The sequence below is a fragment of the Pholcus phalangioides genome, unplaced genomic scaffold (assembly GCF_987345545.1).
Source record: "Pholcus phalangioides strain wild (caught in Gottingen) unplaced genomic scaffold, Ppha-v1.0 ptg000003l_1, whole genome shotgun sequence".
Taxonomy (NCBI): Eukaryota; Metazoa; Arthropoda; class Arachnida; order Araneae; family Pholcidae; genus Pholcus; species Pholcus phalangioides.
The window spans coordinates 35,168,531-35,186,679 of NW_028301596.1; the positions used below are offsets into that span (position 1 = coordinate 35,168,531).

The window sequence follows — 18,149 nt, forward strand, 5'->3', positions numbered from 1 at the left end:
CCATATGACGCGTATACTGCGGGACATCCATGTTTTCTTAATGTAATTTTGGTCTTCTGGACTTTTTTTTTATTGAAATAATCATTTTTTACTTTCTTCAACACAGCTTATTTAGATTGTTTTCTTTGTTGAAATGATGAATAAAGACCATTTTCAAAATTTTAATTTTCCCATATTGTTTCTGTATGAAATATGGTCAGTCCTATAATGATCCTCATTCGAAATTTTTCATCTAGTGTAGCTAAATTTGAACGCGCCAATTTCCTCAAACGTCGGCGAGGCATAGAGGGTATGTTAAAATGTCAATTGTCATTTAACGTATTCAATATTTTTTAAATATAATAAATTTTTACGTTGCTTTGTTCGGCTTCTTTAACGTTTGGTTTGAGTGAATTAATTGAGCTCTTCATCGTAGTATTTATAGGGTTTGAAAAAGAAAATGAGTGGCAAGTGGGAATATAACTGCCCTCAATATGTTGATTTCGCTCAACTAGATGAATTGGACAAGACGGACACCGAAGCTTTTTTCGGCAAGTATAATTACCATTGAAAAAGAAAAGATCAAACGATTTTATTTGAAGATCCTTGTTTAGATTTATTGTCCTTACTCTTTCTCATATTCAGTTCCATCAGTGATTTAATTGCATGAATACTTCTTATGTCAACATTGTTATGTGTTTGATGTAATTTGATTTTGCGGGTTGAATTTGAAATCAGAGTAGATAGGATGGGTGGAATATCCTATAGCAGAGGTTCTGAAACTGTGCAGAGCGGCGTCCAAATTTGGAGAAATCCTTTGTTAAACTGCTCTGGGAAGCTGAGGATAAGCGTTGATTAGGGTTTAAGCTTTTTTGCCAAGGCAGTGTACTTTTGGCACGATATGCATATATGGAGTTGGACGTTTATTCTGTGTATGGCAGATGACTTGCAAAGATGTCACTCTTCATGTCGGATCTTATACAGACACGTGGCAACACTAGGCGTACATACAGCATATTTGATTGAGTCCTGGGCTTAAGTTTATTATACACACAGACTTACTGTTCCTTTTGAAAATAAATTAAACTAATAGTTATTTGTATTATTACTAGCGTGTTGTGATTTTGTTTTATCATGGGGGGCTGCATGCTTCGGTCACTGTTCTGATACCCCATGCTGCAAAAGCATGACCTCGAATATGAGTAAGTAAAAATGAATCAATTATTCCAAAAGCTCATGCCATAGCCCCCTCAACCTACAGCAGGGCCCCTGAGCTGGAATTTTTGTCAGGTCCCCACTCTATATTAAACTTAATAGTGCAAGAAAAAAATGGGAATTGTACCGGGGACGTGGCAGCCTTGTTTTTGTGGGGCGATGACCGAACAGGAATTGTTGGACTCAATATAAACTTTGAATGCAACTGAAAAACAAAGGAAAATAAATCTGTAAACCTAAAAAAAAAATGTGAAAGGAAGAGGGTAAAAAATAAAGATGAATACAAGATAAAAAAAAACTACCTGCAAGCAGGATTCAAACCTACAACCTTTGTACTGCCAGTTGTACACTCTACCAACTGGGCTGTTAGTGGATGTTAGTTGTAATGCTATCTTATCAATTCGCTAATATCCACATGCCATTAATACATTCTCAGATTGGACACAGAAGTGACGTCATTTCTTTGATCTGCCATACATTGAATAAATGTTCACCTCCATACATGTATCCATAGCTTTTGGCAATGTTAGTGATTTTTTTTCTTTGCCAAGAAAAACATCTAAAAGCATGACAAGAAATTGCCAAGGGGGAAACAGTATTATGTGGATGAACAGACACGATAAAAACAATAATGAACAAAACATTCTTGCACTGAATAAGGTATATAGAGATTTAAAATATAAACATCTCATAGACCAAATGTGGGATCAAGATTGAAAATGAAGCAGCATGAAAATAACAGCAGGTTTATAAATAAAAACTTGATTCCAGAACAAAAACTCTTGATTATGAGAATGAATACCTTTTCTTTTAACTTTATTTTATATTAGAATAGTCCCTCCTGATAACATAGCCTAAATAAATATTCTTTGAATTATAAATAAAAATTGGTACTCTTTATTTTAAGTAATACAACGGTCAGGACGAAAAAGTCTCTGGGTTCAGTCAAAAACGGTTCAATAAAAATAAAGGTATGATGGCTGGGTTAAAACTGGATAAAGCAGCTGATATGCAAAGAATGAAATTGGAAGTATGAAATGTACGACGTGAGAGAAAATGAGGCATTCCAATGAGAAAAATTTAATGTAACATACTGTTAAAACAGTATAACAAGACGGGAAAAATGAGCTTCAAACTTTTAACAGAATTTAGTGATTCAAATACCACATTTTTCAACGTAAAAAGCCTATTAGTACTAGTGATCTCTAGGAATGACTGCACCTAGATGACAGCAAAACAGACCAATGGCAAACCTACAAACCAAAGGAAATAATAGCCGACGGGGATAAAATGCCAACGGAAGAAAAGCGCCAGCAGGCTAGGAAGGGAATCACCAAAAAAAATAAGGATTATACTATCGGTGTTCCTGAGGGAGGAAGGAGGCTGAGAATCTAGGAACTAAAGACTGCTTCGGAAAAACAAATTCCGATTTAATTTCTTATCTTTAATGAAACAATAATTGTTAACTGATTTAACAATTTGTTTCTGATAGTTCAATAAGATAAATACTACTGCTATACTAGTTCAGTGATGTTTTATTAAAATGCATTTTAAATGAAAATTAATAGTGACTTTTCTTTTTTGCAATAAATTTATGATCATACAATTGTGAGCGTATTCAGATTCTAATCAATTTTTTTTTTTTTTCAGATAATTGTGATCTTGATAGTGCTGAGATCAGTAACAACCTTGACTCATCAAAAAAGAGGAGGTATTTTATTGTTATTTTCTTGCCTAATAAATATTTTGTTCAAGTTCAGCTACACTGATACAGTAGAACCTCTAACTTGAGACCCAAAAATTATAGATGAATATGTCGACTTAAGTGGATGTCAAGTTAGTGAGATTTCATTTGATCCTAATTTTAAAAAAACACCATTTATTTATCACCAAACATCATTTATGTCATGTACATGCACTTATATATTGTTGAACAATTCCATTCCATCATCTGTAAATTAACAAAAAAATTATGTCATTTTCTACTAAAAGTTTTTGAATAATCTTGAATTATGATTTAAAAAAATAGCATAAGAATATCTAAATAATCTTATTTGCAAATGAGCAATGCCATGAAAACCTTCATTTTTTAACATAGAAAATTTTGATCTGAAAAAACATAATTTCTTAGCTTAATTCAACCATCTCTCGTGCAAAAATTTTAGGTGTCATCTGTACTTCTCTGTGACTTTTGTAGTCCACAGGCCAAGTTTCCATTTTCCAAAAAAGAGGAAATACTTTTGATCCACAAACGACAAAAAAAAGGAAAAAAATAAAACAGTTGTTGAAATATACAAGAGGAATGTGTTGAACTTTATTTTCCTGGCCAATCCATGGAAATTTTGAAAAATTAGTTATGTTAACATAATATGTATTGTAGGTGACTTAAATGGGGGGTTTAGCTATCTTGTGTCAAGTTAAAGAGGTTTCTTCCCACTGAATTTAGTTCAGTTGAACCTTAATAACTCAACGCCCCAAAAGTATCTATGAACATGTTGACTTTAGCAGATGTCAATTTAGCAAGGCAGATATCATTCACATAGATTTATTTCTAGATCATTCAAACCTATCTGTGATTTTTGTAGTCCCTAGGTCGAGTTTGCTGTTTCAAACAATAAGAAGTGACCCTATCCTGAAGTGTGAGAAGAAAAATGTTAAAATGTACATAGTTGTGAAAATGTATTAACTGGCCAACTCCTTAGCAATTTCGAAAAATTGGTTCTAGTAACACAGTACAAATCGTAGTCAACATAAGCAGGGGTTCAGCCATCTTGTATCAAGTTGGAGAGGTTTTTCTCCATTAATTTAGTAATGTACCAACCACGAAAATTATAACTTGACTTATTGAGGTATCCTGTATCATGGCAACCCATGAGAATAATAAATGTCAAGTTATCTGCATGTTGAGTTATTGTGGTTCAACTCTAGCATATTTTTCACCAGAAAAATTATTCAGAATATTGGGTTTTTTTTTTACTTTTCCTTGACTTTGTGAAACTCTTTCTGTGTTGGTAGACTCACTGATATGATTTCCATCCGAGAAGCTAAGTTTGTAGTGCTTATTAAATTATTTTTCTCCAAAACCTTAGTAATTTCTTTTTCAAATATTTTCATAAGAATTATTGTAACTTAGATGTGTAAGAGTAAATCAACAAATATATATGTGTATGTGCAATCCAAAAAAGAATTTGATGTGATATTTAAAGTAGACTTTAGTAATACTTTTTCTTTCAGAAGATTGATGATTTTTTCTTTTGTTTGTGTAGACTGCAACCTTATGAATGTTCGGTTGGTTATCTACCCACGAGTGTTGCCTCTACTCAAACATCCGTTCTGAAGACAAAGAATGGTCGTTCAAATGCAGTAGTTTCTTCAACGAGTAACTTGAAACCGGAAAAGAAAGTCGCTTCAAAAGTTCCAAACATCTCAAAGGCATCTACATCACATGCTGCCACATCATCATCTACATCAACATATCTTGGGAGAAGAATTGTTACGGCCCGAAGAGTTTCTAAGCAACACTGTGATGTAACTTCCAGTTCCAAAAAGGTTTTACAAAAACCTCCGAAGAAAACTGATGCCGCAGAGATAAAAACTTCAGTTTCTTTGAAAGGTCGGAAGCGAAGTGGATCCTTCGGTAATCCTAGACCTCTGAAGAAGAAGTTTACTTGTCCAACGACACCGCAATGTTTGAAGTATGCTTTGGAACTTTACTTTTTTTTTATGTATATATATTTGTAACAAAAACAAAATATGAATAACAAAATTATGTGAGAAAGCCACTATTAAATATGCAATGAAAACAAGTGTCAATGGGAGACAGATCTGTTTCATGACTAAATGGGAATCTATCTTTTCCAACTTGTCATTTTTTGTACCATTTACAAAGAACATTTGAACTCAAATATATATAAAAGACAAAGTTGATGAAACGCCAAAAATATTTCGTAATTCGAAATGAAACAGAGTATGTTTCTCCATGTTTATTGCCTCTTGTCTTAAAAATTACATTTTTTCCTCATCAATTGAACATATTTTGAGCAAAGCTTGATGGCTTTTAATGTCGTGTCCTGAGACAGAAAAGTTTTCTCAATAGAGACACACCAGAAAAGACAGACAGAATAAAGAAAGTCTACAAATTTACCCCCTCTCTCTCCTCCAGAGTGAGAATGGGCATTACCACTGTGGGGAAGTTTATCTCAATTTATGTTGCCAGTCTTATAACAGGTTAATGACATGGGTCATATACCACTGTGTTATTTCCTGTGCATAATCCACAGATGTAAATTTTTCTACTTTGAGGAAAAAATGTCTTATAATATACATAAGCAAATTTCGTTCAGTTATAAAATCATGAGATGGTCAAGTATTAATAATCAAACAGGTGACATAGGTGCCTATGCTTCTGATTTTTTAGCCTTATTGAAAAATCCCTAAAAATCTTCAAATTGTACTTCACTTAAATGAGAAATTCCCTAAAGAAAATACTCCTTACTTATAAACAGTCCTTACAATCCCAGGCCGACCATATTTACTTATAAAAAAATATGAGAAATTAGGATTTTATGTATAGGAAATTACCAATTGCTGCCAAATATGATACCAAAGTGGCCTGTTGCAAATCAAAGTGGATTAAAATGAATCCTATACGGAAAAAAAACCCACTAATTGTGACAAATATGTCAGACATTCATATTTATAGTAATTATTTTCTTTTACAAGTTGGGAAAATAAATTTAATCTTTGGTTTCAGTAAATGATGAAATCTGTGCTTAGATAGCGAAATGTCATAAGTCACTTCTCCCCAAAAAATTTAGTTTGCATTCTGGAGTCTTGTTTGTCAAAATTTTGGAAGTTGGCAAAAGTTTCTCCTTCAGTTTATGAGAAAACAACGGAAGTAAATTATAATAAGTCAAAAAACCACGGTATCACGTTTTGGAAAAATATTGCTTACAAATTTGCCATCTGAGCACAGAAATATTTGAGTAAGCTTCATTGAAAATACAGAAAAAAACCGCATTTTTATTTTTTGAAAATCAGGGTATGAAAAATACAGTAACTTCCAGGAAAAACAGGCCATATGACCTTCCTATGCAATTCCCCCCCCCCCCCCGCCCCCCAAAAAAAAATAGCTTTCTTTTTTTCATTTATTATTAATATATAATATAAATTATATTACATATTTTCTTTAGTGCAAAATATTTCATCACATGATAAACTGCAGATTTTTCAAGTCTGGGAATTTGCATCTTTGGGATAATGATAAGATTATCAATTCAGATTGCCTGATGCATTTAATTTATCTCTAATTGATCGAATTAATGAATTAAACATACTCGTACAACTGCTGGTGAATTAATTTTTCCTTTAAAACTTTAAAAATTTTTCATTTTTACAGGCGTAGTTTGATGAAAAATAAGAACTTGAAATCTTCAGAAGATTTAGAGCTTGAGAGAATCGCTGAGCTTAGGAAGCAAATGGGAAAACATTTGCAAAGCAACAAGGTTGCAATGAAAAAAATTATTCGTCCATCAGCACTAAAGCCGGTATGTAAAAAAAAATTGTGGTTAGGATTTTACTCTATATTAAAATTTATTTCGTACGTGGCATCAGTATTCTGAATATTGTTGTGCAGTAAAGCTGTTCATGGTATACTTTTCTTTTAGCTTCCTGCATCCTCACGTATCAAGACTTCTGCGAAGAAAGGTTATTCATTCAAAAAAGTTGCTGTGGAGAAAAGTAAAGGTTCATAAAAGTTGTTTTTTTTCTCCGCTTAAATTCAAGCATTCCAACTTACAATTTTGTTTTGTTTGTACATGCAGAAAAAATTAAGATTGAAATGTAACACTTATTATAATAAAACCTAATGTACTACTTTGAATAAGCAGCATGGCTTTATACAATTTCAACTATATAAATCTACAGTTTGCTTTGATGTTTTAGTGAGTCACATGGAAATTTTTGTTTTGAGAAAAAAAAAACAATGTAAAAAAAAAAATTGAAAAAAGTAAAAAGAACCTCAAAAGTATTTTTCCTGTTTGTTAATTAAATAATATTTTAGCCATTTGGAATTTAAAAAGGAACGTCCTATTAATATTTTCAATGTAATTTTTTTTTTCACTGCAGTTTGTTGCCATTAGAGTTCAGAGAAATTCTGTCCTACGTCGATTAAATTAAATCAATTTTAACTTTGAAACCTCAGAAAAATTATGAAAAACGTTATATCAAGTATTTTTTCTATAAAGTTGATGCCAGCTTCGAAAATATTTAGAATATTTGATTTTAATATTTGTTGTGCATTTTTAGGATCTGTTGTAAACTCTGCAAAAGAGTTAGAGAAATCTGCTTTCAGGTATGTTACTATTACTTATCTCACAGTTGCTTTATATTTCAATTTGATGAGATATCTTGATTTCCTTAAAAGCCTCTTATTTTAGCAAGGACAAGCTCTGATATTTTGTAAAGTTAATTTCTCAATGGAACACTTTTCCGTGTATCCCTTAGTTTATGCCTGTGTACTTCATTAAAAGAGATATGACATTTTGGGGGGGGGGGGGGGTTAGTAATTTCTACTGTGCCACTTGAAGGGTTAATAAATGTTAGATTAACTGTTGCTATTTTTTTTAATTAAAATTTTAATTAAAAAAAATTATTCTGATACCATAATATTCTTGACTTTTTCTTTAATTCTAAAAATTTTTGTTAAAAAAATGCATGCTAATTTTTTAGAGGTAAAGTATCAGTACTAATTACAAAAGTTAAACCTTACCAGAAAAAGAGAAGTTAAGTTTTTAACAATCGTAAAAATAATTACTTCGTAGGAGCATCTGATATGTTCCATACCCTAAAAATCAGGTGATAGTGTTAACATAGGATGTGTTACCTTATCTTTTCAAAAAATGAAATTAAATACAGTCGAATCCCGTTATAACGAACTCCAAGAGACCGGAAAAATCACTTCATTATAATGAAATTTCGTTATAAAGAAATTCCAGGTTACATAGCATTGTTCCTATGTAAACGTATCTGGTGGATTAGAAAAATGTTCGTTAAAACGAGATTTTCGCTATAATGGTATTTTTAAAATGGGATATCGACTGTATAGCAAATATTGTTAACTTTCACTGTATTAAAGGTATTTGAAATGATCTTCAACCTCTTGACAGTATATCCAGATTATACTCTGATAGCACGGGTCACGTTTGTATGCTTCATTTTATGCTTCTGAATTGATATTTAAGTTTCCACAAAATGTCTCTTTCTCGCACATTTTTCTTTTGATGCCTGAAATAAAAAAAGTTTATACTATTTCTTTTAAAATAATAGAACTGTGAAGCTATTGAAATTAGGGTGAATATAATTTTTTGTACGAGTAGTTTCTGTTTATTTTAAATCTAAACAAGAAATATTGTCTTTGTCACCAGCTTCAAAATTCCTAAGTCTCCACCAAAATACCAAGATGCTATTGAAATGTCAGTTGTGCAATCACCGGGTCTCCATCGTTGCAGCACACCATATCCAACAAAAGTGCTATTGAATAAGAAAAATATAGCTCCTGCCGATTCTGCTCTGAAAAACGAGACTCTGGTATTACTTAATTTCCTTACTTTTTTTTTCCTAATTTATTTTAAAGAGATTGAATACTTATGAGCTGGATGAAAAGGAAAAAATTTCTGATTTAAATTAAAAATTTTGTGATGTACATGAGAAAAGTAATGTCAGGTGAGAGAGAATTTCTAGGATATAAAGAAAACATGCAACTCTGAAAATAGAGTCCTACAGCAATAAGGTGAAAGTGAGCATGAATTAAACACAAGTTCGCTAATTGAAGGATTTACCTAGGCAACAAAAGTATTGGGCTACTGAAGGAGGCAACAGGGGCAAAGAACATCTAGAGAGGAAAAATTGGAAAATAAGTACTAAATTTTATTATGTATTATTAGTTGAGAGTAAATAATGGTTGGGATTTTCTTAATTGAATGTAAATTTGTAACAAGTGTTAGAAAAAACATGGATTGGGTAAGTAATATTAAAATATGTGTAATATATATTATAATAATTTAATATTGCTTTAATGTTACTTATCAAGTTTAACTATATTTTATATCATTAAATTTGATAGTATCATGGCAATAGAAATCTTTTCAATTACCAGTTTTTTTAAATATTTGTTTAATTAATCAATTACATAAATCACTTCCAAATAAGAATACCAACGGCTAGAAGGGATTGCTTTTTTCCCGGATATAGATGCCGTGTGGCAAGAATATGGAACAGTCTTCCATCAGAACTTGTATGTGCCTCCTACGCAAGATTTGCTTCCGCTATTGGGGATTTCGACTTGACTCCGTATGCGAAGTGCTTCCCGTTCTGACTATTTTTTTTTTTTTTTTTTTTTTTTTTTTTCCAGTATAAGTGCATTTCATGCCTTCTGGGGGTTATTGTAAATAGATAAATAAATAACTAAAATTCACTATCAATCATTTAAAATTACCAATAATTTTATTTTCAATTTAAAACAGGCTTTATTTGTAATTGTGATGAATTTTAAGAAAATTGATATTCGGCCAAATCACTATTTGTCGCATCTGTACTCCAAAACTATGTATATAGGTATTGACATATGCAGGGAAGTGGGCATGTTTCAACCAGTGTAGTGTTTTGCAGAAAAACTTGCCGCCGCCCCCCCCCCCCCCCTCTTGATGATAAAATCCTACATATGCTCATGTGTATAGTAGAAACTTTATTAACTGGGGCTCGTGCTTTTGAAGAGTGAACTCTCCAAAGTTGGTTACAAGATTTAGAGATGATCCCCCAGAAAATTTGAAGAATGAAAGTTTGTATATGTTAATCACAGGTAAATTTATTTACAAAAAGTGGAACTTTGATGCATGATCGTAAATGTAGGAGTAATGCAAAAATACTTTAAATGACTGGGATTTGACCTATCTCCTTATCAGCCGTGTGACACAGTACTCTTATAAGTGTCAGTTTTGTCTTGCCACATGCCTTGGTTGATAAATTCGGTTTCTACTGTATTGGCTTTATTGATTGTGATATCTCTGGCTGAGAAAAAAGCCATCTATATCTCTCTAAACTGTCCCACCCGGGGGCCATTTCCTGAAGTTAAGAGAGGCTACTAATGCCTCTACTTCAGCGCCTCACGACACAGTGCGTGAAATTAGGAAGGCAGATTCATGTGTCTCCAGTGGTGTAGATGGTAGCATGCTTGCCCGGTATGCAAGAGGGCCTATGTTCGAGTCCCGGCGGAGACGTGATGACTTTTCTTTCCGAGCTCACCTCAGCATAATATCCGGAAAATAACTGTTTCCTTTATTGATTGTGTTTGTCAATGCTTGTGTGCTCTTCTACCCTTTTGTTGGAGAATGGTTCATGGCATCAGAATCAATATTTTTACACTAGATTGTCAGAATCAGTTGTCATCTTTAAAGACAGCCATTGAAGCTGGACATAGGTGGATGCAGAGGGCCTACTGTTCAGTTAAAAAATTATATTATTGGCATACGCAGGAGGGCTGAAGGTGGTAATTGACCCCCCACCACCACAACCATAATACACAGTACATGCTCTCTGTAATTCCCCCTCCCCCATTCGGGGTGGGTCTGTATGCTCTTATTAAGTTCTGTCAGACCTGACACGACCCGGACTCTGCCCCTTACCCATCTGTCACCCCTCTTATGAAGTTGGATGCCATAAGAAATATAATTCCAGGCGTTATATCTATTTTAAATAGAGGCGAATCTTGTTATAAGAGACTGGAGAAACCACTTTGTTATAACAAAATTTTTTTATAAGGGAAATCTAGGTGTTTACATTGTTCCTATGTAAACTTATCTGGGGGATTAGAAAAAGTTTTTGTTAAATTGAGATTTTCACTATAACGGTATTCATTAAACAGGAATCGATTGTAGTATACAGGCATCCCTCACTTCACATGATTAATTGGTTCTGCAAAATGATTGTGTAAAGTGAGTTGAATTTAACATGGGTGAGATTGGGGATGGGGGGGGTTTGGTTTTTTCAAAAGGATTTAAAAAAAATTTATTAACAGTAAAATTACTTTTAATGAATAAATTCTTCAAACTTATGTATAAATCCTGTGGATTTAGGCAGTATGAATGAATTACTACTTTTTCTGTCTTCACTACGTACTTCTGATTGATTCTAGTGAGTTTTCTCTTTCCTGAAGAGTCTGGTATGATAGGCTGATAACTCTTTTTAATGAAACAAATCAAGTTTCAACTGACAAGCAGGATTTTTGGTCTCCTTATAAAGCCTTAGTAGCAAAGCCAGAGAATTTTGCATATTTCTGGCAAATTTGAAAATTCTGGTTTCACTGAAACCCCTTTTTTCGATTAAATTTCTTATGGCCTTTTCAATGTGTTACCAAATGGTACTCATTGGTGAGATCTGGTGAGTTGAATCTCAGAATTTCTCTCGTATTTGTCTCAGCTTTATCATCAAAAATCTCATGTATTTCGTCATCAAAGGATTCAACTATACTATATTTTCAATTTGCAAGCTCATTTCCAGGATTAAAGTTAAACTCCAAGCCAAATTTTACAGGTTGGAATTCTTAAAATTACAACTTTTAAAATCTGCATTGTCACAAAAACCACGTAAAGTGAGGGATACCTGTATGTTTATAATCTTTGTGTTCTGTGATATTTAAAATTATTTTATCCATCAAAGATTGACATTTTATTTTCTATGGTTCCAAACTGTGCCTGAGGATCTGTGACCACTAAGGCCACCATGACAAAATAAAATCATGTGTTTTTTTACATTTTTATGCATAAATTGTTTGTGATTTTAGGTTTTGGTTTTTATTTAACCAATCTAACTTCAGAAAATTCACCAACAAAAAAGGAAATTACGAAAACTCCTTATGCATTTCAACACTCTATGGCTGTCATCTTCAGAGGATAAACTCTCTCGCAGACCGAGGATCCCGTTTGGATTTAATACCAAACCTTAACTCTCGGTTGCTCAGCGGAACAAAGATATATACGTCATGAATTTAGAGTAAAGTAGTTAGTAATTTCATGAGTAGAAAATTCATGAAACCTACAAGAGAAACTACTTTGGAAAATATCACAGAGACACCTCTTAAAGAAAGTGTAGTTGTACCATATGATCCAATAGCCTCACTCAAGATCGAACCGATTCTCAAAAAGTTTAACCTATTTACCATAGATGTGCTTACTAAAATCTTTAGTTTCAAACCCCCAAAAATGGTATACCACAGAATAAACAATAGGGCATTTATTACATTCCATGTGGTGATTGTCCCCTGGGTTATATAGGACAGACAAGGAGACCCATAAAAACTAGATTAAATGAGCACGCTTGTTGTGTGAAAAATCGATCATCGCTGCTCACTGTTGGCAAGAGCCATAAATTCAAATTTCAGGAAGCGGTAGTTTTCCATAAAGTAAAGTACACGACTGATTTAGACTTCTACGAAGGTATATATATTTGGGCCTTCAAAAATAAATTGGTAAACGACAATAAATCAACACCATGGCTAAAGTTCATTAGGAGCAGTAACTGTAAGAAAATTCAAATAGACCAATCAGATAGCTCCATTTCACAAGCAGCTAATCAGGACAGTAGAGAAGACCTACACACAGGCACTCAGCTTCATCTTTGATCACAACGTTTTACGTGAGCAGACGTATATATCTTTGTTCTGCTGAGCAACCCAGAGTTAAGGTTTGGTGTTCAATCCAAGCGGGATCCTCAGTCAGCGAGAGAGTTTATCCTCTGAAGATGACAGCCATAGAGTGTCGAAATGCATAAAGAGTTTTCGTAATTTCCTTTATTTGCCTTTATTGTTGGTGAATTTTCTAAGTGTTATTAGGCAAAGTTTATCTATTTTCCACAATCTAACTCCACTGTAGCTGTTGACCTGAATTCTGATTTGGTGTTGTAAAACCTCAGACTTGCAAAGGGTACAGTGAAACTAAAAAAATAATTATTGTTTATCCAGTTTTAATCTGAATTTTAATATATTTCAGTATCATGGGAGCATTTCAGAGTATTTATATTTTTTCCCTGTTTATGAACATTATTTCTTAATTTTTAAGGGTCCTGCAAAGAATAAGAAAGCTCCTGCAAATAAAATATCCAAGAGCAAATTTGAGTTCCAATTTTCCTATAAACAGGACACCTTTGGATCTCAACCAGAATTACCAAAACTTAACTTGAATGTACCACTGAAAAAGAATCAAGATCAAAAATCGGAACCGCTTCAAGTATGTATTTGCATAGATTAATTTTGCAGCATTATAAATATATTGATTACAAATGTATGTTGAGAAAAATCTCAAAATTTGTTAGTTCTCTATTACATAGTTGAATTGTGTTTAGAGTTGTCTGTAGCTGTAACCATTAGAAAGTTATGAAACTTTAGGAACACTTCGATGGAGGAGAATGGCGAAAAAATTGAAATGAAAAAAAAATGATTCTGCCATTCATTACTAGAAGGTATTTTCTATGCAAATTATGGTGAACATGCTAATTTCTTTGAAAAAATTGGGACAAAACTGCTCAAATTTCATGGTAGGGTACCTTTTTTGTAAGGTTCTGTTTCTGTGAAAATTTCCCTAATTTTTGTAAAAAGGCTCATTAATTTTATAGAAAGTGAAACAATCTAGTTAATCTACCACAAAAGAAATGAAATTAAAATTTATGGTTTTATTAATTTGTATTTTGTGAAGGGTCGATTTTTCAGATCTATAAAGGACTCAAATTTCTGCTGGATCGACCCTTCATCACCAAACTTTATGCGTAGACACATTGTTTTGCATTAGATACATGATCATGACACAACAACCAATGTCCGACCGAGCCTAACTAAGTATGAATTATTTAACAAGGGTATTTTGACAGTCAAATTCTGGGGGGGGGGGGGGATGCTTTATCCATTTTTTGTAGCAGATTCCATGCTTGTCCGATAGATATGCTATGTTTTTGTTTAAATTTTTATCTATAAAAACCATGCTAAGGTGAATGCCATTAAGGAGAAAAAAGCCACTGTTTATAATTGGGACAATGCATAATACAATTGATGCTTGTTATAATGACCATATAGCAGCCATTCCATTACAACAACTGGTGTGATAAGTCTTAAGTGTTTTCATATAATGACGGTCCTACAGTTTCTTTTTGATGTCATAACCTCTGTTTTTTGACGGAATGGAGATGGGGTTTTTTATAATGAGCATTCACTGTGTAGAAAGCTATTCGCAGATTTAAAAAAAATTGCAGCTTATAGAATATGAGGAATTTAATGAAAATAAATAATGTTTGATTGAAAACCAGTTGAAAATATGTTTATATGCATACTTTAAAAAATTAGATGATAATTGTTCCCACAATAAGCAGGAAAACGTAATAAGTGGAATCCACTGTAGTCATTATAAGCTATCAAAATAATGTAGCTAAGTAAAGCAAAGTGCCAGGGATGTGAGAAAAACTATTATATCTGTGTTTGTTGTACGTAATCTGTCTAAATTATTGTATTGTGGATGTGAAACTGATTTTCTTTTAATTATTTTTCATTAAGAATTTGTTAATTTATATTTTGATTAATGAACTTTCCCAAATATTTTGAAATTTTCTAAGTATCAAACATAATTTTATTTTCCATAGATGGCAAGACCAGCAAAGCCACTTACAGCTAAGGTAACCACATGTTATTCTGGTCTTCCATTTATTCGAAAGCAAAGAGGTCCATCTGCTGTATCGAATGTGGATGCAGATTTGTCCAGTGTATCAGTGAAAAGTATCGACGTTAAGCCAACCCCAGGAAAAAAGCGCATGAATGAAAAGAATGCTAAAAGAGAGGTAAGCAATATTAATTTTTTATTCTTTCAGTTTATATTAAAATTTACAATTAGGGTTATTGGAAAGGCATGTCTTTAGATCTAACAATTAACATAAAGATATTTTCACAAAACATATTTAATATTAAAATGCAACAGATTGCAAGTTTGTGCTTTTCCATAAATTAGAGTAAAAGTTAAATTAGTTCTAAACTTATCGGATACAGCACAGTAACTTTCTGATGAATACATTGATGCTTCATTAATCATCCTCAATGACTTAATTATCTTCTTTAGTTTAAAATATTTATTACATCACATTCCTACCAAAAGTAAATTTAAAAAAAATACTAACTTTTAATTATTTTTTAAATTAATTTACTTTCCAACTTATTTAAGGAGTATTTAAATTCACACCATTCAGGTAGTGCTGTCCAATCAAGAGAATGATGGAACCGAAAATTATGCAGGTACTCGAAGGGCAGAAAGAGAAAAGACTGAGAGCACAGTCGGTTCTCATTCTATTTCTACATGGAATGTGCTTCCCTCAGAAGAGATTGACAATTCTATTGACCGTAAAGCTAATGGGAGAGCAAAAGCTTGGCGCAAAAAAGTATAATTGGAAAATTCAATATAGTGGTATATTAAAATATGAGTGTGTTCTCTGCTTGGCAAGTAATCTTATCAAACAGTTATCTCTGAGAATTGTTTAACTTGCAATAAAAATAAGACTTTTAAAGAAAGCATAAAGTGAGTGAAAGTTCATTCAACTAACAAAGCTATTATTGATTCGTGTACTGAATTCATACATTATTTGTGATTATTGCAATTTTATGTACTGTATGTTACCATGGTAATTGATTTTTATACAAGTATAACTATTATGAGAGATGATGATGAATCAATATTCCCATTATTTTTAATGAAAAGTTTGCTTCTAGATAACAATTTTTCAAGGCATTAACAAGGTGTTATTCCAGGAACAAATCAAACTCATAATTTAAACTACCACTGTATACGAATTTTGATTGCTTGTAGATTATATATGTCAGATATATGTTTTCTTACGATATCACTACTATGATGGAGAATATTTTTCCTTCAACTTTTAAAAATTCCACAATGTTCTATAATAGACAACTTTTTTGTTGATGCTGTAGGTTGAAGATGAAATGCAGCAGCAGAGAAAAGCACTTTTGAAGGAGCAGAAATCTCGCCTATTGAGAAGCACCAAGAAAGGCAAAAATCCTTTATTGGGTAATGAATCTATACAAGTGATTTTGTTTACACATAAATCATAAACTGTCATTTGCTATTTCTCTCAAGAATTCAGACCCATTGTGAAATCATGAAATACAGTCGGACATGCATATCATGAAGTCAGAGAAAACAGCAAAAATATACTGGTTTGATAAGCAATGGGAAATGGAAAAACTTTGTTATATGTGAAAATTTGTAATAGTGATACTTCAGCTAATGCCTTGGCATGTGAATTTTTCGGCTAACAAAGATTTTTTAGATGATATGAATGCACACACCAGCTAACCTAACTTCTTTATTTCAGCTTTTCTATTTTTTTAATAGTGCTTCTTAGTGTTTTATGAAAGTTATTTTGAAATTTTGGACATTGCCAGGAATAAATTAAACAATTTTCAATAGAAACCTATGGGAAATTGTGTTTCAGTTAACGAAGATTTTGACTGAGGAATGTGATTCTGGAACAAAATATCTTTGTTAACCAATGTATCACTGTACCCATGATACATTGCTTTGTTTGAATGGTTAAAATCCCTAAACAAAATACTCTTTCAGTCGTTGTGCAATCCCAGACTGACCATGTTTTCTTAAGAAAAATATGTAAAATTAAAATTTTAAATATGATAAATTTTAATTGTTACTAAATATAATGCCAAAAGCAAGAAAAGTTGCCAATTATTGCTAAAATCACCAAAAAATTGTTGATGGTGGGAAATGAAGCGTTACGGCAAATCACAGTAAATTAAAAAAAAATATTTGTCGAATTTCATTTTAATTATGACTAGTATGCAAGGTACAATATTTATAGTCATAATTTTCTGTAGCTTTGTTGGAAACACAGAAAATGAAGGGTATTTTTGTTTTTAAAATATTTTGACTCCAAAAAATACAGGAACGTCCCAGGAAAACGAGTAATGTGGTCACCGTATGCGATCGTAAGAAGTCCCCTTTTTCCTTTTTATATATATATACTGTATAACATGTTTTCTTTGATGTGAAATATTTCATCGCTTGATAAACTGCTGCTTTTTCAAGCCTGAGAATCGGCACCTATGACTAATTAAACAAAAATTTTTGACATTTAGGTAAATATTGGTTCATGTTAATATATATATATACACATGTATGGTGCTAACATTTTTTCCCCCTTCCAGATATAACAAGCAAGTGTAACAACAAGCAAAGAGGGATGCACAGAGAAATCCTGAAAAGATCTCAGACAGACATTATGATAAACAAGGGCTATAAATTGAGAATTAATACTTCGAAATTAAAAGCATAATTGTGAAACATTTACGAAGTTTCTTAGTCATGTTATCAAAAGCATTCCTGCATGTTTACGTATGTGATGTATGATGCTTGAATTCCTATATATATATACAATAAGTAATTAAATAATGCTTTTACAAAGGATAACTTCTTGATGCATAGTGAGAATTGATGTAACAAATTGATTGTATGCATTTGACTGACGTATTTTAGCTTTTTTTGTATGCTATTAGCAAAGTAAGATTCATGTACATATTAATCTTTTTATTTTTATCATGAGCGCAATTTTTTCAAGACTGTCTCTTGGAATAACTTGTGAAAAATTGATTAGGGTATTTATTGATTTATATAAGACTTTGAATTATGAATCATTTAACCAGTTGATACATGTCATGGCTGCATGCTTTGATTCTGGGTATGTCCAATTGGTTGGTTACAAATATGCAATTTTCTTGATTAGTGTGTTTATATCTTTTATATTCAACATATTTGTATATTTAAAATGTTTAACTTAATAAAATTCAAGGGGGAAAACTTGCATTTGATTTTGTCAGCTTCTTGCTATGTTGCAATAGTTTT

The 18,149-nt window shown here is 32.3% G+C and overlaps 1 protein-coding gene across 6 annotated transcripts; it reads left to right on the top strand.

Annotated features, from left to right (window-relative positions):
* Positions 1-216: 216 nt before the first annotated feature.
* Positions 217-18,108, top strand: LOC149088464 (uncharacterized). Of its 6 annotated transcripts, none has more exons than XM_089247561.1 (13): positions 217-289; positions 416-530; positions 2,845-2,905; positions 4,461-4,889; positions 6,593-6,740; positions 6,861-6,939; positions 7,501-7,546; positions 8,619-8,781; positions 13,305-13,472; positions 14,872-15,066; positions 15,469-15,657; positions 16,205-16,301; positions 17,456-18,108. In XM_089247561.1, the coding sequence occupies exons 2-13, from the start codon at positions 440-442 to the stop codon at positions 17,581-17,583; spliced, it is 1,794 nt and encodes a 597-aa protein (XP_089103687.1). In that variant the 5' UTR covers positions 217-289; positions 416-439; the 3' UTR covers positions 17,584-18,108. The 6 variants fall into 6 exon arrangements, with proteins under 6 accessions (XP_089103687.1, XP_089103691.1, XP_089103689.1 ...); XM_089247563.1 differs by having other exon boundaries at positions 250-289; positions 6,861-6,933; XM_089247565.1 differs by lacking the exon at positions 15,469-15,657 and having other exon boundaries at positions 244-289.
* Positions 18,109-18,149: the final 41 nt, after the last annotated feature.

Bases quoted from the DNA above. Each gene is read 5' to 3' on its own strand.
- LOC149088464 (XM_089247561.1), top strand. From the start codon at position 440: ATGAGTGGCAAGTGGGAATATAACTGCCCTCAATATGTTGATTTCGCT. The intron at 4,890-6,592 runs GTATGCTTTGGA...TCATTTTTACAG, and splicing joins ACGACACCGCAATGTTTGAA to GCGTAGTTTGATGAAAAATA. The intron at 13,473-14,871 runs GTATGTATTTGC...TATTTTCCATAG, and splicing joins AAAAATCGGAACCGCTTCAA to ATGGCAAGACCAGCAAAGCC.